General features: G+C 39.6%; 4 protein-coding genes across 8 annotated transcripts; 2 read left to right on the top strand and 2 right to left on the bottom strand.

Annotated features, from left to right (window-relative positions):
* The first annotated feature begins 1,296 nt into the window (after positions 1-1,296).
* Positions 1,297-6,075, top strand: LOC144531132 (ubiquitin-conjugating enzyme E2 G1-like). Its single transcript, XM_078271084.1, has 6 exons — positions 1,297-1,736; positions 2,220-2,322; positions 2,427-2,524; positions 3,970-4,148; positions 4,776-4,886; positions 5,044-6,075. Exons 1-5 carry the CDS (start codon positions 1,694-1,696, stop codon positions 4,860-4,862), a joined length of 510 nt encoding a protein of 169 aa, XP_078127210.1. The 5' UTR covers positions 1,297-1,693; the 3' UTR covers positions 4,863-4,886; positions 5,044-6,075.
* A 667-nt stretch (positions 6,076-6,742) lies between these two features.
* arpc3 (actin related protein 2/3 complex, subunit 3) lies at positions 6,743-10,031 on the bottom strand. Of its 2 annotated transcripts, none has more exons than XM_078271083.1 (7): positions 9,919-10,031; positions 9,442-9,541; positions 8,727-8,803; positions 8,259-8,327; positions 7,835-7,961; positions 7,236-7,330; positions 6,743-6,998 (listed from the first exon to the last, which is right to left on the bottom strand). In XM_078271083.1, the coding sequence occupies exons 1-7, from the start codon at positions 9,922-9,924 to the stop codon at positions 6,936-6,938; spliced, it is 537 nt and encodes a 178-aa protein (XP_078127209.1). In that variant the 5' UTR covers positions 9,925-10,031; the 3' UTR covers positions 6,743-6,935. The 2 variants fall into 2 exon arrangements, with proteins under 2 accessions (XP_078127209.1, XP_078127208.1); XM_078271082.1 differs by having other exon boundaries at positions 6,743-7,041.
* Positions 10,032-10,102: 71 nt separating this feature from the next.
* Positions 10,103-13,124, bottom strand: gpn3 (GPN-loop GTPase 3). The gene is made up of 8 exons (XM_078271081.1): positions 12,952-13,124; positions 12,679-12,787; positions 12,015-12,182; positions 11,514-11,638; positions 11,261-11,376; positions 10,885-10,981; positions 10,647-10,775; positions 10,103-10,522 (listed from the first exon to the last, which is right to left on the bottom strand). Exons 1-8 carry the CDS (start codon positions 12,997-12,999, stop codon positions 10,457-10,459), a joined length of 858 nt encoding a protein of 285 aa, XP_078127207.1. The 5' UTR covers positions 13,000-13,124; the 3' UTR covers positions 10,103-10,456.
* A 729-nt stretch (positions 13,125-13,853) lies between these two features.
* On the top strand, positions 13,854-18,294 carry rnf170 (ring finger protein 170). Of its 4 annotated transcripts, none has more exons than XM_078271968.1 (7): positions 13,854-14,061; positions 14,879-15,035; positions 15,368-15,443; positions 15,677-15,791; positions 16,071-16,144; positions 16,446-16,577; positions 17,224-18,294. In XM_078271968.1, the coding sequence occupies exons 2-7, from the start codon at positions 14,896-14,898 to the stop codon at positions 17,491-17,493; spliced, it is 807 nt and encodes a 268-aa protein (XP_078128094.1). In that variant the 5' UTR covers positions 13,854-14,061; positions 14,879-14,895; the 3' UTR covers positions 17,494-18,294. The 4 variants fall into 4 exon arrangements, with proteins under 4 accessions (XP_078128094.1, XP_078128096.1, XP_078128097.1 ...); XM_078271970.1 differs by lacking the exon at positions 13,854-14,061 and adding an exon at positions 14,097-14,205; XM_078271971.1 differs by lacking the exon at positions 13,854-14,061 and adding an exon at positions 14,271-14,295.
* Positions 18,295-21,975: the final 3,681 nt, after the last annotated feature.

Genomic DNA, 21,975 nt, shown 5'->3' on the forward strand with positions numbered 1-21,975 from the left:
TATTATTATTATTATTAATAATTAATTAATCTCCTGTATTGTCCAAAATTTTCTGCATATTCAAAACATCCCACGTGTTTCGGGATGATTTTTTAAACCGTTATAATATTTTTCATTCATCATTATGATACAATATTTGGGAGAGGGGGTTGCACTGGCCAGTTTGGATTATTGGGGGGGGTTGTAAGGTAGCGAAAGGTCACACAACCTGGCCCTGTATTACAACATGGCTGTTATCAAATCCTGATATACAGTATATCTATCAGTACTGGAGAAGATAAGGAGGGGAGATTGTGAAAAGCCAAATGATGATTAGTTTTTGAAAAGCCTACAGGAGTATTGCACCTGCAGATTTTTTTTACAGATAGATTTGTAGTACAATTTATTTAGAAAAGGCTGCTGCCAGAGGGCTTGTCAGTTTTCACCAGAGTAAGACAAGTAACAAACAGGTATATTCTTCAGCCGATGCACTGACAGCACTGCTAGAGGGATGATCTCTGGTCAAGCCTGACGTCGTTTGGAGCTTTTAGTGGCACTGAATTGAGTGGATACAGGAAGTGCTTTTGTATTTTTAGAGATTGAAACACATGTAGGCGTGGATGAGGTTGTGGATGTAGCAGGGGAAGGGGAATAGAGTGAGATGAAGTGGATTTGAAAGCTGCCTTAGAGGGATCTTTAAGTGATAAATGAGGGATAAAACAACAAGGAAATGGCAGAGGGAGTGGGGGAAGGACAGGAGAGTAGGGTATGCCATTATTTCAGCAGGGGACACTTTGTAGGTAAGCAATGAGGCAATAAAGGTAATTAAGACTGAGACACTGTTTTATAGGCTACATGGAGTTTAGCTCAGGGATTTGCTCCCATTTGAGGCAGGCAATAACACATGGGTTTTAGTCTGCGTTTCATACCAAAGATGTTTGATGCACTGGAGGTCAGAGTTCTGTGCAGGCAGGGGGCAGGGCCATAGTCTCAGTTTTCTAACAAATGGGATTTTTCATGTTCAGTTTATTTACTGTTTAATATATTTTCTGTAAAGTTAATTTACCGACATGATGATCTAAATGCTGTTAACGCCTTCTTCACATTACCAGGAATATAACTGTGGTGGGACAATACTGATTTATTTTATTGTAGTTTTAAATGTTGGCTTTATATTGCTGCATTTTCTACTAAAGTCTACACCTCGAGATGCAAATACTGAACATGTAGTATTCATTACAAACTGTTTGTGGCAGTAATGCACCAATGGGGGAATAGCCAGCTGCGGAGCCACACGAAGAAGAAAAGACAGCGTTAGATTTAGCCCAGGATTAGGCCTGAACGGCAGTATTTCGTGAGCTGTGTGAGTAATACATTCCACGCTCTTTTGCCAAAATCAATAGCCCTATATCCTAGCGAAGGCCCTAGGTTTAAAACTAACTTTCATTTAATTGGACCTTATTGGGGACTGGGGACAGTATAACGTCTGAAAGAAAGGCTTGCCTGAGAGTTTGTACCGAGGGCAATTTACCTCTCACCGTTTTTTTCCACTTATATTATTGGTCTTGTCAGATAGCATAGAGACAGAGGAGAAACGTGGACGGTTTGTTTTAGCTTTATTATCTGCCCAATGTTAAATTTAACCGTGTTGACAGTTAGTTGGCGTTAATAAATACCAATAACGGAGTTAAACATTTATAACGTTGGCTATAACATGACGGGACAGTCCTCGTTGTTACTACGTAAACAATTAGCAGGTAAGTTGGCTAACGTTAACGATAATTGTTGCTACTAGAGCTTATTTTACGGTAACGTTATATTAAGTTATCACATCAGAGCAGCCGCTGCGTTTCATTTGACCTTTTTATTTCGTTAGCTGACGTTTTTACGTAACAGTTACATATGCGGCTAGTGACAACAAAGTTGAAATGCACGTGTAACGTCACAGATAGCCCGACTATGACTAAGGCTAGCTGACTGTTGCTCAATAGCCACTGAAGGCATTTCAAAATCACCACACACAAGCCAGTGCATACGTTTGGATATTCAGCTGCCAAGTATTGCCAGGTGTCTTTCGTCAGTCTACTTGTCATTACGTTACTTGCACATCAACTAATTTGATTCACTTAGCTACACCCCCAGGTTGATATACTTTGTGTGACAAAAACCGATTTACTCCACATCGCTGTGGAGATGGGTCTGGCAATGCGAGACTAGACTAACTGCAACTTAAATTTCAGAGCTCAACAAGAACCCAGTGGAAGGCTTTTCTGCGGGTCTTGTAGATGATGATGACATCTATCAGTGGGAAGTGGTCGTCATTGGACCTCAAGACACATTGTTGTGAGAGAAATCATTTCCCCATGAACTTACCTTGATTTGTAGCTGAGCTGTTCACTCATAATACCCAGTGTGCATATTAACACCATCCTCTTTGTTATTTGCAGTGAAGGAGGTTTCTTCAAAGCCACCTTAACCTTCCCCCGTAACTACCCTTTGAGGCCTCCCAAGATGAAGTTCATCACAGAAATCTGGCATCCAAATGGTAAGGACCAGCGGTGTAGTCTATGTGATACGCAGGTATACGCAGTATACCCACTAAGAAAGGATTTCCATAATACCCACTTAAACCTACATCGTGTCATTTTTTGAGTTGATTCTTAGCAAAAACCCCTTTGTTCTTTCACAAATATGTGTTCATTCATGTGCAATTACTTCCACCAACTAATCAAAGTATTCTCGTAAGCGTAGAATCTGCTCTCCAGAATCATTCAGAATACATACGAGCGAGTCACTCGAATGGCGGCAGCCATGTTGCGCCGTCATCTTTAAAATACATTAGCCAAAGAGGGACATACCTCCGCCTTTCGCGCTTTTACAATCAGTGGCACCGTGACGAATGCCAGCCGGGAGATTACTCGCCAGGGAAGCGAAAAAGAGAATTAAAACAACAACGCGACAGGCAAAGCAACAAGACCAAAGTTAATATTGGAGTGGCTAGAACAGCTGCGTGTAAACGACGCAGATACTAAGAGCTAATTTTGGGTTCGGCCACCGTAGGAGTGAAACCGCGCTCGGAATGGGAAGGGCTAGAAAGTAATATTCAGTTGGTTGTCATATACAATTTCACCGCTAGATGGGAGAAATTCTTCCACAATGTAGCTTTAAAAATGCTCAATGACACGCAACAACATACTTTCCATTATATTTTTGATATATTTTGAATTTTCATCTGTGTTTTTCTTCTTCACATAGGCTAAATAAAGGTATTTCCACCATAAATTGGTGCATAAAAGGGTATCTGAATACAGGAAATGAAGTTGTTGATGCTCAAAACTTCCCTGGGGGATGACACCCAGACCCCCACTTTGATATGCCCCCCACCCTCCCCCAAAGGCAGATTCTGGCCAATACACAGTGCAGTATACCCACTACAATACATTAGACTACTGAGCTAGTACATATTTCTGTAACATTCCTATTCAATTCTCCGGCTAGCTGCTACTACGACGCAAGCGGCTACAGTTTGTGTGCTCTGCTGCATCCCAGAATGCAAAGCACACCTGGCTTCAGGAGCCGTTTAGCTCAAACTTGCAGAGCTTCGAGTACAACTGGGTCAGATCACGTTCCCACCACAAACAAACCGCTCCAGAGTTCGTTTGGGATGGGACCGAGACCACCTCCTCTAAAGAGTCTCGGTGTGGTTGTTTGGGTCCGCACCTGAGTGCGATTACTGTGTTCACACCTGCCTAAACGAATCGCACCAAGGGGGAAAACAAACCAGAGTCTGATTTAACGCGCAGGTGAGAAAACACCCTTAAACAGTGGCCACTGGTGGCTGTGAGTATATTAGTTTGCAGATAATAGTTCTCTGGTAAAGGTCCCTTGACAAAAGTCTCTTACTGTAACTGGCTTCATAATTAAATGTATTAGGCTTGAGTTTTGCTGAGTGCAGAGCTCTGTTAATTCTTTTTTTTTTTTTTCTGCCAGTGGCAAAAAATGGCGATGTCTGCATCTCCATCCTGCATGAACCTGGCGAGGACAAGTATGGCTATGAGAAGCCTGAAGAGCGCTGGCTGCCAATCCACACAGTGGAGACCATTATGATCAGTGTTATCTCCATGTTGGCAGACCCCAATGGAGACTCTCCTGCCAACGTAGATGCAGCTGTAAGTGTCCACTGTCTCATATAAGAACGATCTCAAGCCAGGGTTAGTTTGTAGATTCTTTTCTTTTTTTGTCACACACACACACACACACACACACACACACACACACACACACACACACACACACACACACACACACACAACTGGCCAAAAGTTTGGGGTCACTTAGAAATTTCCATTCCACTCCATTATAGACAGAATACCAGTGCTAACAGACCTGGTGCTAATAATTTCTAATAAATAAAAATAATGACCGTTATCTACCGGACCGAATAGCAACGTGGATTTCGGTGCCTCTTAAATGTCTGCGCTTCTCTCTGATTCTCCGAAAATGGACGTTAGAGGCAAAATTACCAAAGTAATACCAAAGTATTTGGCTAAACACACATTTAGGTCAGACAAGCCATATGAAACAATAGGAATCATTTTATTTCTAATCTGTGTCTACATGTGGAACAGCGTGCAAAGTACGAAAGGTACAAGCAACTTGAAATGACTGTTAAGTCACCACAGTTATTTTTAAATGAAGTACACATCAGCTTAGCTGTGTTGGGAGGTAGTTAGAAACAAAGCACAAGCTAATGAGATTGTTGATAGATTATTTTTTTTAAATGTTATATCCTGCAGAAAGAGTGGCGAGAGGATCCTAAAGGAGTTTTTAAGAAAAAGGTGGCACGCTGTGTGCGGAGGAGTCAAGAGATGGCGTATGACTAAGGCCTCACTCCAGCCATCAACACAGTGAGTACAACCACCTATCAGGATTCATTGTAGTGTAATCACACACAGTTAGTTACTGTTGCTCATTTGGCGGATGTCTTTACTTGTAAAACGATATCATTATAGTGCTGTAGGTTTACACAGCATTAACCAAACCAAGATGTTGATTTTGTTTCAGATTGGAACTGCACAGGGGATTTGACAACTGGTTACACTTAAGTCGGCTAGATGACCATGGGGCACAACTTTGTCACCATCAACTAGCCACCCAAACAAGAAAAAGACTCGCAGGAAAAACGTTTCTAAACCCGTATAACTCTACTAATTTGTGTCTTGCAGTTTGAGTGTTGATATTTATGAATCTTGCTGAATGGCAGTGGCATTCACGCTGCCAAAAGTTCCATTTTACTTTTCCATTTTCCACCATCAGTTGCACAAGACACATGGCATCAGCATTTTTACTCGCAGGAAGATGCATTATACAGCCTAATACTTTTTGTTATGTACATACTCATCAGATTTTAGGAGTCATCCCCTTTGATAAATGAACCATTAGACCCCGATCAGACAGCGTGTTTGAGCAGCCCGGGGCGGATTTTTGTAGGCTAATTGTTTTTAAATGAAAGTGAAGTGTTTTGCTCGCTGTTTTGCATTGATGAGCGCATTGCATTTTATTTTTTATTTTTTTTGCAGGAGCGCCCTGAACTCGAGTTGAAAAGAACTTCAACTCGGTGCTGAAAAAACGCCCCACGTCATTTAACTTAACAGCAAAATAACAAACAAATGCGCTCTGTCTGATCGCGGCCTTATTTAGTTTACTTTATATTTACCTATTTATTTAGAGTGCGACTATTTGGTGTGTTTTAAGATGCATATCGCCTGTAATGGAGGTTTTTTTTATTTTCAACCTGCCACACTGAGCCATCCAGTCTACAGTTATTTCATCAATTATGCAGTATTTGCACTCTTTAAAGAGATGGAAATACAGACATTGGCTCTAATTTCCCTGCACAGCCAAAGTGTTCTGCAGAGAAAGTGGTCCCTCTCTACATGAGGGGGCAAACTTATCACCCAGCGCTGCCTTAACTTTGACTGCCAGTGAAGGAAACTTATCTTCAATAAGGACTGCATCTGAAGGCTTGTTTTGAATCCAGAAAAACTATTGTGGACAAACCAAAGAGAATGCACCAATAAATATATTTTTAATGAACATGCTACATTGTTTACTTGTGTAAATATAAACTGCGTTTGCCCTTGCTTGGAAGAACTGTCTGAACATTTTTGAACACTGCACGTGTATAGAGAAAATGCATTCACCTTGCCTATGGGAGAGTTTTTTATTTTATTTTTTTTTAAATGGCCATTTTGGCAGTCACAAGGACAAGCATGGGTGTAAATAGAATTCCATTTAGCTGTGTCAGTTTCAGGGAGGTGGCCTCACTCTAACTGGAACACGTAAAGGAACGGAGCCATTTTTCCTACTATAACAAGTCAAATAGTTTGTAGTAAAAGCCTATACCACCCACAAAATGATCTGCTAATCAAGTGACTTTAAAGAACTAAACAGGAATAGCTATAGTATGCTTAGTATGGGCATAATTTGAGTAATGGGTATGCAGTGGCACCCACTTTAAGTCGATTTAAGTTTTTATATTGTGAAAACAAGTAATAAAACCTTGTGGACGTGTGAGTGATTGGTGAAATGTTTCTACCTCTCCACTATTCAAGTCTTCATCTTAAATTAACAGATGTGTCTACAGGTCACTGAAATCTAACTTTAGATGTAAGTCCATTCAGAACTAATGTTGATCACGACTCCCTGAATATGTGCCTTGTTTTTAGTGTGAAGTGCAATAAGAACAAAACACAGTACCACATTATTTTCCAATCTCCGTGATTTCTTTATTGAATTAAGCACCAGCTCAATATGGTTAACATCCAGACAAATTAAGACATATCCTTAAACTCAGAGTATAAAATCATCTTAGCAACACAGAAGCAGATCGCGCCCCCCCCCCCTCTCCAACCCCACCCCACCATCTTGCAGGTGTAGAATAGAAACGGAGTCGTTCACTGTCCAGGAGCTGACAGACTTTTGTTCATGAACTGCCTCTTGACAAAGCACACCCACCACTGGGAAAAAAAAAAAACTAATTCTGTTAAGAAAAGTGGAGATCTAAAAAAAAATAGGATACATTTGTTTTAATGCTGAAATACATCCAGAACTCCAACATTTGAACCTGTGCTCAATATGTTGATATACAATATATTTTTTACAGCGGATGTGCTATGTTAATGCTCAATCAGTCAAATCTGGACATATAACTGTTTATAAAGCCGTAGTGACATTTTGGAGGTGTTGGGACTCACCTTGCTGGGTTTGTCTGTCTGGGGGTCAAACACGCGATCACATAGCCTCAAGCCGGTCTCCTGGCGGATCTGCTGGAGGTATGCCCTCATAGTCTCTGGAAGAGGTTACAGAAACAGGATTGTAACAGACTATTACTATGGAGAAAAGTCACATCATAGCATAACATTTCATTTATTACAGCTACATGAAAACTCAGAATAAAAAAGACCTTAGGCACTAATTGAATTGTTGACCTCCCACCTTTTTTTACAGAAAAAGCCAGTGTAAATATCCAGGAGTAAAAAGGGAAAACACAGTTGTGACAATTCCAAATTCAGCAAAGGTGTTGATTCAGTAAAATTACAGTCTCAGCCACTACATATCACGAGGGATGATTAAACATCCAGGCCCGCTGTATAAGAACAAGGTTGAGGGACACAACGCAAGCAAGAAAACGCAATTCCAACGTCAGATCCTTAAAGCTGACAAGGCTTTGGTCAGCGTTGCTATTTTTGGCTCAATATTACTTCAGGCTGTAAATTAAATGCAATATGAGAAGAGTACAAGGACACTGGCAAGTGAAACAGCAGTGTAGTTAGTTGATGGTGCCGATTCTTACCGTCCTCTTGCTTGTTTGCAGGTTTGACATACATAGCATTGAGAGGGAAGCCAGGTTCTCCAGGAATGGGGAAGTTGGTGATGCCCAGAGTGTACATCTCCTTCTCTCCCTGGCTCCTGGAGCTGCACTGTAAAGAGCAACCACACACACCGATGCAAAGGGTCAGATCACCAGTTATAGTAACACCCATTTGAATAGGCATTCAAGCCGCTAATTCCTCCTCCCTGTGTGTGTAAAACAGAAAAACAATTTACATTCTACTTAATGGCTCCCTAAAAGCCATCCGATAAGCCCTTGTGGGTCCTCACCCTTTGGTCGAGAGCCCTGACTGTAGCACAAGCCTTTTAATTGATGCTATTCATTCAAAGATTAGTATGAAGCCATTGTTTAAAGTGCAGAGATATGTAACAAATATGCAATTTACCTTCTGTAGCCTCTTTAGGCATTCAGAAATGTACAGTGTGACGTAGATCAGCGTCCTGTCTGCCTCGTTCTGGAAGAAAACACAATACTAGCTGAAATACCTGGAATTAGACTGAAAGAAATGGGTCTACAGTATGAGTGTTATTGTAATTAGTACAGTAGTTTAAATCCTGAACAAAATGCACAGCTGCTTCAAGACAGAGAGAGATGGGGAAGAGACAACATACAGAAACAGTCACACACTAGTGAGATACATACTTGTTCCTCAACTAAACATCTTAACAACAACAACAACAAAAATGCACCACTTCTTTGTGTTAGATTTTTCTCTGTCGAATATCTACAGGAATATCTCAAGTTCTGAAGCTTGATGCACACAAATTTCAATTTTCTTTAAACATTTGACTTAAGTCACCTTAAATGAGGGATAAATTCCAGCTCCCAATACAAGTGAGAGCACATTTCTTACCTTGATTTCATAGTTCTTAAAGAAAACATTGGCCTTAAAGTAGTAGATGGCCTCATCAATGATGTCTGACTCAATGCCTGAAATGGAAAAAGAAAAAAAAAAGTATCAATAAAAGGCTCTCCGCTCACTACATAATTCAAAGATGCAAGAAACTTTTTTTTAAAAAGTGTTGTATTAATGATTAATGATGATTAATTAAGTATGTATTAATGCAGTCATTTCCTGTTTTAGTCACCACATCTTTTGTTGTTGTATGGCAAGTCCCTATTTTTGAGTTGTGATATACAGGCTGCTAAGGAACAACTCCAAGTGACCCAACAATACAATTAGAATGTCCAGTTTTTAGGGTGAAAATCTCATCAAATCATGACTTCGACTTCACTATGACTACCACATCAAATCCTCTGATATACTCCTCTATATCCTCTATACTCCAACATGTCTACAAAATCTGAGAGGGACACTCACTTCAAGCTTTACAGACACTTAAATGCTGGAAACGGAGCGTCAAGACAATGAAGAAGTTGAACTATAGGATGCACTCGAGGCCATATATGGAAGTGAGGCCGATACATGTTTCAGGAACTGAGCAACGTGTCATAACAAGCTAACAAAACTAAGCGAGTGAACATTTTAGAAACTAACGTAAACCACTGCGTATGCATTTCTGTGATTAAGAGGGATTGGCTCCACTTTGTGTTAATTCAAACCTTACCGTCTCCTCTGGCTGGTCCCTTGAACTGGGTTTTGAGGGGAAGCAAAGCCATATTCCCCACCAGCCTGGTATCGGGGACCATCAGGCTTGAGTGATACGCCTTAAAAAGAGAGAAAAAGTTGCTGTCACGTATATTTTCAAGGTAACGTTACCTTTCTGGCAGATAGCATCAGTGATACCTCTGCTACAGTCACCTCCGCTGTAAAGGCTATGCTACCACGATAGCAAACCCTTTATTGTAATGATACTAAACTAAGGAGGATTTGCAGAAACGTTACAATGAATGTATCACTTTTGACTGTCAAACATTGCGAGCATATGCTAACATAGCTAGCCAACTATGCTATCGAGAATCACAGCTAGCGTTTACTCGGAGGCCCTTGTGTGTTACAGTGGAGTTTCTATGCATTTGTATTTTGTTCTAAAATCGCACAATATAAGCTTTTGTTGGTTAATAATCTTGTAGAATTTACTCACCGGCATGTTGAGTGATAAATATCAGTCCAACTGCTCAGCGCGAGAAAAATACTAACACTACAGGACCCAGCTTCCGCTTGTCCCACCCTTCAGCTTTACAGGAAGTGTCCGCATGTTATGTGGCGTACCGTCCACATGGAGGCGCTAACACACCGGGTTTCTTCACAAAGGAAGTCAAGTTGGATATTTTTTGTCATATTTTATTTAAAAAATATAGCAATAATACATGTATTTATTAACAACTCTTGAACTTAAAATTAAACACTGTCCTGACATAATAAAAAAACATGAATGGGTTGAAATCACACATTTCTTGAGTCATCAAAAAGGTACCCAAGAACAAAAACATACTGTACATGACACAAGATATTCGATCTTCAGTCAGTCTTTTTAACCCACACATGTCCCTTTTTTATTGTCATGCCATTCTCCATCTGGACTTGATATAGTGTATCCTGGTTCTTCATCAGCCTCAAATGTTGTTTTTAACTCTAGTCTCTTTTTTTGCAGAAGTCCTGGAGTCATACTACTCCAGTCCTCAGCTGTCAACTTTGTCTTGAAAAAACGCATCATAATTAAGATTAGCAGGCTCTTCATCAACCTCCTGTAGAAAAGGAAAGAATAGCAATAACAAAATATTAATTCACACTATTATTAACAATGACAAATGCATTGTAATTACTTTTACACCATATTGTAAAACGTTTTGTTTTTGTATGTTTCTTCACCTTCGGCTCCTTGAACTCCAGGTCTTCTCCATACTGTATAGAGAAGTCAATGTTTTGCAGTACTATGTTAATACCTTCCTCATCTGTGCGGTCAAAGGGCAGGAATCTTACCATACTGTAGTCATCAATCTGGACACACAGACAAAGACTTTTGAGACTGTCTCATTAAACAAATAAAAATAAATGCAGTATTATTATTATATTATATATATTATATATTATTAAAGGCTTCACTCACCAGACCACAGATGGCTTTAGTCAGATTCTTGAACTTTTTGCTTCTGATGTTATCGGAGTTATCTTCCATCATTGAGTACATGTCTGGGTCCAGGTACCTAGTGAAAAAGAAAGCAAAACATAATGAATGCTGCGTCCAGCTGAAAAACCTTTTCAATAATTAGGAAAATAGATGACTTTCCTTTATGACTTTTCCCTTTAATAGGTTTAGGTTTTTTGAAAAACGCCATAACTGAGGTTCAGAATATTAGGTAAAAGTAACATTTAAGTCACTATAACCCTTCCTTTATTTGGGTCTTACTACAAACATTAAAAGGAAAGTTTCATGTTAACTTAGGACACATAACACTGTTGTACTTTGCTCATATGAAACTTACTTCTCAATCTCTTTCTTGGCTTTGGGACTAAGCAGGTCCATTTTTGTCATGATGTTTATTTGAGGGATCTCTAATGACACCATGGCACTCAGGGCAACCATGACTCCTGAGATGAACTGTAGTTAGAGTAAAGGGAAGATGTCATACTTTGTTTGCTTTCATTACTACATTAAGTGCACATTATTGCAAAAAAAAATTGGGTGTTCACACACAAAGGGGAACCAAACAAACAGATGAAGACATCGTCTGTCACCTTAAAAGACTCCACCATGAACTGGGAGTCTACCAGAAAGACCCCACACACCCGGAACTCCCACTGCTGGAGCTGCTCCACCAGCTGCTTCATTACAGGGAGGTGTGTATAAAGTTCAATCTGACCTGCAAAAAGGAAGCCACTTGTGAAAACTGTGAAAAGAAAACATAGCACCAAAACTGGGACAATGCATCTATAGTGATGTAAATACAAATCCATAATCCCAATACTGTGATGAAAACCACGTCAAATCTCATTTTAGTATGTCACGTTCACTTTCTTGAATGAATTAATGTTCAAACTTCAGTTGTAATGCTTGTTACTCAAGCTGTCTTGCTCGTAGAGAGCAAGAAGACAAACATATTTTTTTTAAATGTATTACATGTCATCCCATTAAACCCCTTCCTTTCACCTCTTAACATACTGGGCCATACCCAGTACAAACCAGTGGGTAAATCCACCCTGCACCAGCTTTCAGCATGCCTCTGCCAAGATGTTTACCTGGGCAGTCAAACAGTATGTAGTCATCCTCTACATGCCCCAGGCTTTCCCCCAGCCAGTCAAAGTTGTTGGCGAAGTATTCCATGCAGAAGACCAGACCTCCGTTAGGGCCAAATCTGAGAGAAGCGTCCTCCATCACGTCATCCACCTGGATGAGCTCCCGGATGTCTACGGACACACAAACAATCCGGTTATTGTGTCGAACAAAATAACTCTTACTGTAAGTATTCTAAATGTAACAGCAAAAAAAAAAAAAAAACATGACCATGTGATTCATAACATTTATCTCTAACAGTGCAGGATAAATCACTTTATTTCTAAAATATTAATAGTACACTTCCCAGTTTGTGTATTTTTTATTTATTTTTTTTTAGTGTTTTTTGTATTGTTAACATTATTGTGACCATGTGTGTGGTCACACTAAACTGTGTCCTAGTTTAGTCTGTTGTTGTACAGTATGTGAACCAACGTATTTATATATCTATCTATGTAGGCTATTATTAGCAAACCACAAGTCAGTGTTTTGAAATCAGACCTAAATCACTATACACCCAATATACGCATGTAATAACATACTAGTTCTGTATTATATACCTCTAAGATGTAGTCTTTGTAATTACATGTAATCATTTTGTAAACTAAAAACATGCTGTATATTACTCACCTGCCATGACAGGGTAGTCAAAGTGCTCAGCTGCTGGGTCCAGATTGACCACCTGAGCTGAGCGGTTGAGGGTCTGTAAATGCTGGACCATGGTGGAGCAGTAGGTACTCTGAAATGGACAATAACACTCCAAAAAATAACAAATCAAAGGCAGATAGAACTTAAACTTGGTCAATGTGGATGACTAGACAACCCCATGTCTTAGCATAGCGCTTTAGCCGAATAGCATAACAAGGCATTTCAGCACGTGCAACTGAATGACTGATAACTTACCTTACCGCTACCCGCCGGACCAATCACTAGCTGTGCATAACGAGGCATTTTGCCTCAATTAAAATGTGCTTTGGTACAATTAAATCCCTGTATTCGCTAACTGTAAATAGTTAAACTGATGGTACAGAATGCCTTAGTACTTCTTCTTATGGTTTTCAGGACATTCTCACCCGTTGTAAGGCCTACTACTGCCACCTACTGATCAGAGTGTGAAATAGATAGATAGATATATAGATAGATAGATAGATAGATAGATAGATAGATAGATAGATAGATAGATAGATAGATACTATAGACCATAAACAGTATATAAGAATGGACCAACAGATCCCGTTGCTCTGGACGAAGACCCATAGCTGTAGACAGACAGACAGACAGACAGACAGACAGACAGAAAGACAGATAGATAGATAGATAGATAGATAGATAGATAGATAGATAGATAGATAGATAGATAGATAGATAGATAGACAGTATATAAGAATGGACCAACAGATCCCGTTGCTCTGGACGGAGACCCATAGCTACAGACAGACAGACAGACAGACAGACAGACAGATAGATAGATAGATAGATAGATAGATAGATAGATAGATACACTTGGTTTTTATGATCATTGTACCAGAAACTGCAGAGCATGTGCTTGTTAGTTGCAGAAAATATGAAGGCTATTAGAAAAAAGGACATGATGGAAGAAATGAAACGATTTGGGATAACAGGAGCAGGAGTAAAGAATATAGTGGAGTGTGGTGAAAGTGGACAAGGAAGATACTTGGTCAGCTTCAATAAGAGCAGGACTGATGAGGAAAATCTGACATACTGGACACCATAGTTAACTAACTCCAGAAGATGGCAGTAGTGCAACATTTAGGATGCAAGCTGCCGTTAAAACCCAAAGAAGAAGAAGAAAACTAGACGAAACCAACTGAAACAACACATGCAAAACTGATGCAAACGCAGTTCATGATACGGCAACGATACTGGTTCTTGCTCCCGATCTGACGCGAGTCACTAGCCTATAATCTGCCATTGATGGAAAGAAAATGTCTCGAGGATCAAAGTGAAAGAAGTTGGCAAGTCAAGCCTTGAGAGACAGTGGACTTCCTATTGGTAGGTGATGTCATATTGCCAGTAGTTGGTAGGTTGTTACGTTGCTCAAGTGTGCTCTTGTTTCATACGTGGACTCTTAAGTTAGCTGCTAAGCCAGTAGTGCTCAGTCAGACCCAGGACGTTCTTGGTTAACCAGGCAAAGGGGTAACGTTAGCTATATGTTTATGGTTTAGCTACGAGCGATAATGGCCAGGTTGAGCTCGGATTTAGAAGAACAGCCACTGTCTTTTATAGGTGTGTGACGTTAATAACTCCAGCTACTTCCCGCCGGGCGGATGTAACGTGCCAAAAGCGAAACGACACATCGTCGGCTTTCAACGTCAGCCCAATTCATACAATGTAAATGTATCGTATCATTAGCACAGTGAAGGCTACTCTACGCTAACGCTAAACTTAGCTAGCTGTCACTGTGGAGTAGCCTACAGTAACTTAAGTTAATGTTAAGCCTATGGAAGACAGAGCTGATAATGTCAGGAAAGTAAATAACGGTTTCCTAGATATTGTGTGACCTTGGTATCAGATTGGACAAGTATTGACTATCAGTCCACCAACGCTAGCTAACGTGAGTAACGATAAGAAGGCATTAAGGCTTATAGTGATGACACTTGTTTTCATACCTTAGCTAGCTAAATATGCTGAAACAAATTGATATTAGAAATGAACTTCAAATACTCCGTCAAACTAGCGGCCTTTATGCAGTTATAGCCACGTTGTTATATTATGTTACTCTTTTTATTATTAAATAGATTGATACAGATCCGAAACAGAACACTGTCCAGTGTAACGCTAACCTCTTTTTTGCCTCTTTGTTTTCTAGTGCTATGAGTGTGGGTGATGGAGGACAGTCAATGTGGGGACTTGGACTACCTGGTCCAAGATGAGGACACCCTCATCGAAGGTGTCAGCAACCAGGTCTTATTTGTTGTGGTGCTCACTATCACCTTCCTTGCAGGCCTTCTCACTCTGCTCTGCAGGTAAATTCAAATCCATATTTCAGGATTCTATTAATGTGAAGTAGCCTCACAAACTGGAATATTCAAAATTGCTCTAACTTCTGTTTACCTAAGCTGATACAATTTGTCAAGTAAATACATTCCACTAAACCCCAACGTTTTTACTTCTAGCTCAGTCTCACATAGGATAACTTGTCTCCACAGTTCGTTTGCCTATTTGCACTGCTTTGCACTTACAGTAATTTACCCGATGTATTATAAATCTATATTTTTTTTAAATTAATTATTTAAAGTTTAGTTTCAGCTAAAGAATATTATGGTTTCAAATGTCTGTCCTTTTGACCTTCTTGCAGACAAGAGCAGCAGAACATTCATCCGGAGAATCAGGAGCATGTTCGAGCCGTCCGACAACAGCTCCAAACAGAGCAGGTACGCAGGCAAATACAACTCTAGCCTTTCCGCCCTAATATAGCTAATTGACAAAAATAGCATAAAAACAACAATATGTTAAAAAATTAAATATGCTTTAACAAATTTGACTTGTTTCAATGTAATGTTTATTTTTCAATGAGGAGATACATTTAGAAATCGTCTGTTCAATGATTACTGACATATTCAACTTCATATGTGTTTTTGATTTTTATTTATTTGATTTCTGTCAGGATGAAAATCCACAGGCGGAGGCCAGACAGCAGTATTACACAGACATGTCTTGTCCTGTGTGTTTACAGCAGGCTGTTCTGCCTGTGGAAACCAATTGTGGACACCTTTTCTGTGGTAAGACTGATTTTAGTAATGTGCATTAAGCAAAACCAAACTGTTTTAGCTTTAGACCATATGCAGAAATCAGAATATATATATATATATATATATATATATATATATATATATATATATATATATATATATATATATATATATATATAGAGAGAGAGAGAATTCAATTGCAAAAATGAAAATTAATCAAAGTATAATTGGGGAGTATATGTGTTAAAATAGTTATTTGTTCTTTGATTTTAGCTTATGCTGTGTTCATGTTTTTTTTTCTCTGCATAGGCTCCTGCATTATAGCCTACTGGAGGTATGGCACATGGTTGGGTGCAATTCACTGCCCCATCTGCCGACAAATGGTGAGACTTGTAATAAATGTTGGAGGTATAATGGTTAACCTGAGTTTTTATATTACCATTTTTTTAGATACCAGACCTACAGGTATTTGTTAGAATTGCTTGCTTCCAAATTTACCCATAGATATAAATGCTACACTCTCATTTATTAAAGGTGCTGACACTCTTTTTCAGTCTAATTGTTTTCGGTTAGTTATTGTGAAAACCATGAGTACACAGTGTTACTCTCTCCTAATTTGTATTCGTGTAGGTGTGTGCCACACAATACCTGTACAATAACTGTACAAAAACTTTTTTTTCCCAGGTAACACTGCTCTTCCCACTATTTCATGAACACACCGCTCCTCAGAGGGTCCAGGATGGCGAGGGAGAACCTCAGCTGATATTAACAGACATTAACGATTACAACCGCAGGTTCTCAGGCCAGCCAAGATCTGTGAGTGTTAGGGTGTGCAAAAAATGGATTCACATTCGTATCGCGATTCAAGCTCTACCGATTCAAAATCGATTCATAGAATTCCAAAAATCAATTTATTTATATATATATATATATATCTTTTCTTCTTTTTTTTTTAATCGAGAATCGTTCTTGAATCAAATCGATTTTGAATCGAATCTTAAGCCTAAAAATCGATATTGAATTGAATCGTGACATTTTCTGAATCATGCACCCCTAGTAAGTATACTACAAAAAAGAATCTATTCCATTCTACAGCCAGATTCCTATTTGGGCTGCAGTAGTTACAGGTTAGCTGGGCTTACTTTTATACCTAAAATAGCAACAATTCTTCAAATATAGTTAAAGATGCTACTAGAAACATTTTCATTGTCCTGTTATGAATGTTATTTAAACATGTTAAAAGCAATATCAGTTATGATGCTTTGTGAGTATTCAAATGTAAAGAGAATTTTCTTATTACTCCCCCTGCCCCCCCCTCCCAGACTGTATAATCTGAGGCTCTGCTAGTAAAATATACAAGTATGCAAATGAGATGCTGGCTTGTGCAGTGCATTATAATTATAATTATGGGAGTATTTTTTTTAGAGCTTCTCATCATATTTTCTCTCCTCTGTCTTCTCAGTATATGGACAGGCTGCGAGATGTGCCCACCTTGCTCCGTCATGCCTTTAGGGAGATGTTCTCTGTGGGAGGCCTCTTCTGGATGTTCAGGATTCGCATTCTTCTCTGCCTAGTGGGAGCACTCACCTACCTGGCCTCGCCGCTTGACATCCTCCCTGAGGCACTTTTCGGTCTGCTGGGATTCATGGACGATTTCTTTGTGATCCTACTTCTCTTTGTGTACATCTCTATCATGTACAGAGAGGTGGTTACGCAGAGACTTAATGGCTAAGTGTTGGCTCATGAAAGAGGCCTTGGCTTGCTCATACCAGGCTCAGGAAGAGTGAATGCAGCATCTGAGGTGGGCAGGTAAAGACTGAATAAAAAGGACAGTCCATCAGTTATGCTGGTTCTCTCAGAGCAGTTTACTTTGAAGCCTGGGATGTTACTTCATCATCACTGGAGAGGGGTTAGCAAAAGTATGATCTCTGATGTTGACTCTGTATCGCCATTAATGATTCATAGATTGAGTGACGTCAAGGCAAACAACAATGCAGCATGAGGATGGCTGAGTAGGGATGTGATGTTGTTAATATCTGCCCTATCAGACTTTGCAGTAAGACAGGGAAATAGTTTTGGTCCATTCAAGTACTTGAGGAACACCCCTAACTGAATGACTAGTATAACTAGCAGGCAATTTTATGACAGCATTGCCAAAAGGAGACAATTGTGTAACATATTGTGATCTTGAATGTACTGTATTAATGGCAGTGTCTTGGATTACGTGCATTTAAAGTTGGCTGTCTGCATCCAGATTATCGACTGTCGGAAAGATTTGTGTTTCTGACACCTCTTCTATTACAGCCTGTTCCGTCAATTAAACTGATGACGCACTTATTTAAGTAACCTGTGACTATGCATGTTCTTAATGACTGGAAAAACACAGCTCGTGTGAAAACCACTGAATCATCTTACTTCCAATGTTTTACATCTATTAATCGGATCTGATTAAATCTGAACCTCGCTGCCCAGGACAACCTGACCGTTGCTTAATAACCTCTCAATTCGCAGATTTTTATTCAAGAGATTAAAAGGTTGAATGTAAACTCGCTTATGTTCTGAACGTTAACTTACCTTGTAAAGATAATCATGAGTTTGGATGTTTTTCTTCTGTACAGAACTTAAAGGTCCCATGGCATGAACATTTCACTTTATGAGGAGTTTATTATTAATATGAGTTCCCCCAGCCTGCCTATGGTCCCCCAGTGGCTAGAAATGGTGATAGGTAGAAACCGAGCCCTGGTTATCCTGTTAAAAAAAAAAGAAGAAAAGTAAGCTCGGATGGGCCAATCTGGAATCTGCGAGGTTACCTCCCCTTTCTCTGCTTTGCCCGCGCAGAGAATTTGGCCCGTTGTCACGGCAGACATGTTGACATGTCATAGTAGGAAAAGCACAGGTGTATTCTGAACCATTAATGATGGCTGCATTCCACTTAGGAGAGGTCCTGGTATTGTGCATGCTGACTCACTGAAATAGCTTACTGGGAAACTTGATGGAACTGAGCCATCGTTAAGGTTAGCAATTTCAGCTGTGCTTTTCCTACTATGACATGTCAAAATGTCTGCTGTGAAAAAGGTCCATAGCATTTAAAGCTACAGACACAGAAATGGCACATCCTAAGGAAAGCTCATTGTGGGACTGGCTCTAGTGGCTGTAATTCTGCACCAAGGCTGAATTTCGGGAAAGAGACTTCAGATACAGTATTAGGGGACCACTAAGGTCTATATAAAAGCATCCAAAAAGCAGCATGTCTGGGTGAACAACTCTATGTACAGCACAAAGCGTTTCAGATCCTTCAATTCATTTTTGAAACAGGAGCGATAATGATGCAGTTCTCCATTTCTTATCCTTTTTGACTCCTGAATATTTGTTTATCAGAGGAGAGGCCAAAAATGATTTGACATGTTGCAAGGAAAAAAGCAAATTGACAATCAGCAGTAGATAATGTCTTAAAGGTGCCCTGCGACACGTATTTCGTTACTTTGTGGTAATGTCTGAAGTTCTACCATGGATGCTGTAACATTCTTTGTGGAAAAAATGCCTTGGTTACCTTGTTTCAAGCCATTCTAGCGTGGTATAAAAAGCCTGCAGGAAGACTCAGCTCGATTGTGCCAGTTCTCATTAATATTCAACGAGCTAAGCTGCTTGACTCTGATTGGCTAACAGCTAGCCAATGAGAGCCTGGCTATCAGCATCCTTTACCCAGCGCAACTGGGCAAGCTCATGAATAGTAATGAGCTCAGGCAACACCACGTCAGACTGACCAGCTTTTGTAATTGGCCTGGTTTCTCCGCTTATTTCTTTTCAGTGGCTAGAGCTGACAGAGGAGGTAGCAGTTCATTTTCACATTCGCGACATAACACAAACACATGGATAGGGTTGGGTATCGTTTGGTGTTTTTCCGATACTGGTGCTAAATCGATACTTTTAAAACGGTGCCAGTGCCTGAACCGAAATATATATGTATGTATGTATATATATATATATATATATATATATATATATATATATATATATATATATATATATATATAATATAAAAAAGGAGCACAAAACGACAATCAAAATTAAATGATTGATTAATAATGTAATAATAACTTATAACAATGACTTATTTCACCAGTAAATTGCTGGTAAACAACAAAAACAAGCACCAGATGGGAAAAGGGTATGTTACAATAACTTAAAATGCACCACAAGGCTGGCGAGTTTCAAGTGTGTGTTGTTTTTCCGACAACAGCAGCTGCAGACAGTTACGTCTCGGTGTTGGAATCCTCCACAGGGAAATACAGTCACACTTTACACCGCTTAATGTAAACTGTCAGCATTTTAACCATTGTGTTAATCCAGCTACTAGCTAACGGTAACGTAGCGTCCCCTGCAGCGATGCTTTTGAAAAAAAAAAAAAAAAAGTCAGGCACTGAAATGAAGGACAGAAATTTTCGTTCTTATTCGGTCTCGTTACTACCATTTACGTCGGAACCGGAAGCGTTTCGGTACCCAACCCTACATATGGACCTAACATATTTAAACATTTTTTTTCAATTTGTAGAAATATAATATTTTGTCCCTGTTAAGTTTTGCTAAGCTCCCTAAAGTTAGTGTGAGTCCATGAGGGCCCTGACCATCAGGCTGAAAATGTTGGCTTCAGAGTGGTAACTGAAACTGTATCCAGGCCATTTGCTTTCTTAGGTCTGGATTTGCTGTGTAAGCACTGGCCTTCGTGGTCATGAATAGTAGAAGAAGAAGATGGGGGGTGCAGGCTCATGTGGCAGATTGACAGTCTACTGTCAAATTCATTTTTGTTCGACAGCTTCAGATACAAAAAGACCATCAGTTCCCTCTTGGAATGTCATGTTTTAAGGTGTGGCACATGTGTCATACCTTTTCGCTGTCCTTGCTGATTAGTGTCTCCTCTAGTTTGTGTCTGGGGTGTTGGAGCAACCTCCAGCCTTTTGTTTTTGCCATTGAAAGAACGTGTTGTAAATGTTTCAGCTGAGAACTGGTTAGGTGAGAGTCTACCCTGGTGGAAAAATACTGTGCTTGAAGAGTCGGTACTTTGGTGCAATTTGCATCATAATTCCCAAACAATTATAATTTAAAAAGTACAACACTAGTGATTTATGGCTCTATGGCTTTATACTCCAGGTACACATCAACATTTCGTAAATGTGTAATCTAATGTCAGGATTATACCTCTCTGCTCGTACTGTATAAACTAACACCTACACAATCATTTGAAATAGGCTTTGAAACAATAGCATGGTCTTCTTTGATGGATTCCGTAAGAAAATGTGAGTCAGATTACTTACAAGACATCCACCATTTATTAAGTTTGGTAGTCATGATCCTCCAGACTAATCTGTCCAAATTTGGTGCTGACTTATTTCTGAGCACAACCCACAACTCCCACTTTCTTCAGAAGTGAATCAGCTGTGCACTTTCGCTAGTCCCAACAGAGATGGAATAGTAGTGTGATGCCTCACTCGGTAGCTAAAACGGAGAGCTCAACACACCGGGTGAAAAGAGGAGCTGCAGCAATGTGCAGTACAACAAAAATATGGTGTTTTTTTTTAATTAAACCATGTCACCTATTCTGATATAACCTCTAAATACAATTATGAACCTGAACATGAGCATAGTATGAGCACTTTAACTACATTTTATTTTAGAGAACTGAAGAAATAAAATGTTCCAGTATAATTAACAAGGACAAAGCACAGATTAGAGGAGTGTCATTTTGTGTATCTTAGATATGTTTTCTGCTTTCCTATGCTGGTAATCCATGAGCCCACCAATTATGTTGCTCCCCTGGGAACAACTGCCCTAAATTACTAGTTTAGTCAGAAATCTGTAACAGATGACTCCTAACATATCTCTGCTATTTGTGGCCACATTGCCCATGGTAATGCCTTTTCTTCCTCTGCTCATGCCACAAGCAAACAAAACTGGATTAGGTCTAAAGGACTGATGAGGGTAACAATTATTTTATAAATTACAAATGTGTTTGTTTGTATACACCAGCCAATCACAATGCAACTGAAATGGTAACTAAATGGGCCCAAGGTTATTTCAGCATTTTTACCCAAACTTGAGGCTCTGTTTTATGGAGGCTCATTTTTGCTCTGTGCCCCTCTAGCAGGTTAATCAAGCTTCAAAATGTTCTCCACACCTTTTATGTGTCATTCATGTCCGCAGACTCCGCCCATCCAGA

The sequence above is a fragment of the Sander vitreus genome, chromosome 16 (assembly GCF_031162955.1).
Source record: "Sander vitreus isolate 19-12246 chromosome 16, sanVit1, whole genome shotgun sequence".
Classification (NCBI taxonomy): domain Eukaryota; kingdom Metazoa; phylum Chordata; class Actinopteri; order Perciformes; family Percidae; genus Sander; species Sander vitreus.

Bases quoted from the DNA above. Each gene is read 5' to 3' on its own strand.
- LOC144531132 (XM_078271084.1), top strand. From the start codon at position 1,694: ATGACGGGACAGTCCTCGTTGTTACTACGTAAACAATTAGCAG. The intron at 1,737-2,219 runs GTAAGTTGGCTA...CTTAAATTTCAG, and splicing joins ACTACGTAAACAATTAGCAG to AGCTCAACAAGAACCCAGTG. The intron at 4,149-4,775 runs GTAAGTGTCCAC...TATATCCTGCAG, and splicing joins CTGCCAACGTAGATGCAGCT to AAAGAGTGGCGAGAGGATCC.
- arpc3 (XM_078271082.1), bottom strand. The intron at 8,328-8,726 runs GTAAGAAATGTG...GTTTTCTTCCAG, and splicing joins TTAAGAACTATGAAATCAAG to AACGAGGCAGACAGGACGCT. The intron at 7,042-7,235 runs GTGAGTCCCAAC...ATTTTTTTTTAG, and splicing joins AGACAGACAAACCCAGCAAG to ATCTCCACTTTTCTTAACAG.
- gpn3 (XM_078271081.1), bottom strand. From the start codon at position 12,999: ATGCCTCGTTATGCACAGCTAGTGATTGGTCCGGCGGGTAGCGGTAAG. The intron at 12,788-12,951 runs GTAAGTTATCAG...TGTCCATTTCAG, and splicing joins GTCCGGCGGGTAGCGGTAAG to AGTACCTACTGCTCCACCAT. The intron at 12,183-12,678 runs GTGAGTAATATA...GTGTGTCCGTAG, and splicing joins TGACTACCCTGTCATGGCAG to ACATCCGGGAGCTCATCCAG.
- rnf170 (XM_078271968.1), top strand. From the start codon at position 14,896: ATGGAGGACAGTCAATGTGGGGACTTGGACTACCTGGTCCAAGATGAG. The intron at 15,792-16,070 runs GTAAGACTGATT...TTCTCTGCATAG, and splicing joins TTGTGGACACCTTTTCTGTG to GCTCCTGCATTATAGCCTAC. The intron at 16,145-16,445 runs GTGAGACTTGTA...TTTTTTTCCCAG, and splicing joins GCCCCATCTGCCGACAAATG to GTAACACTGCTCTTCCCACT.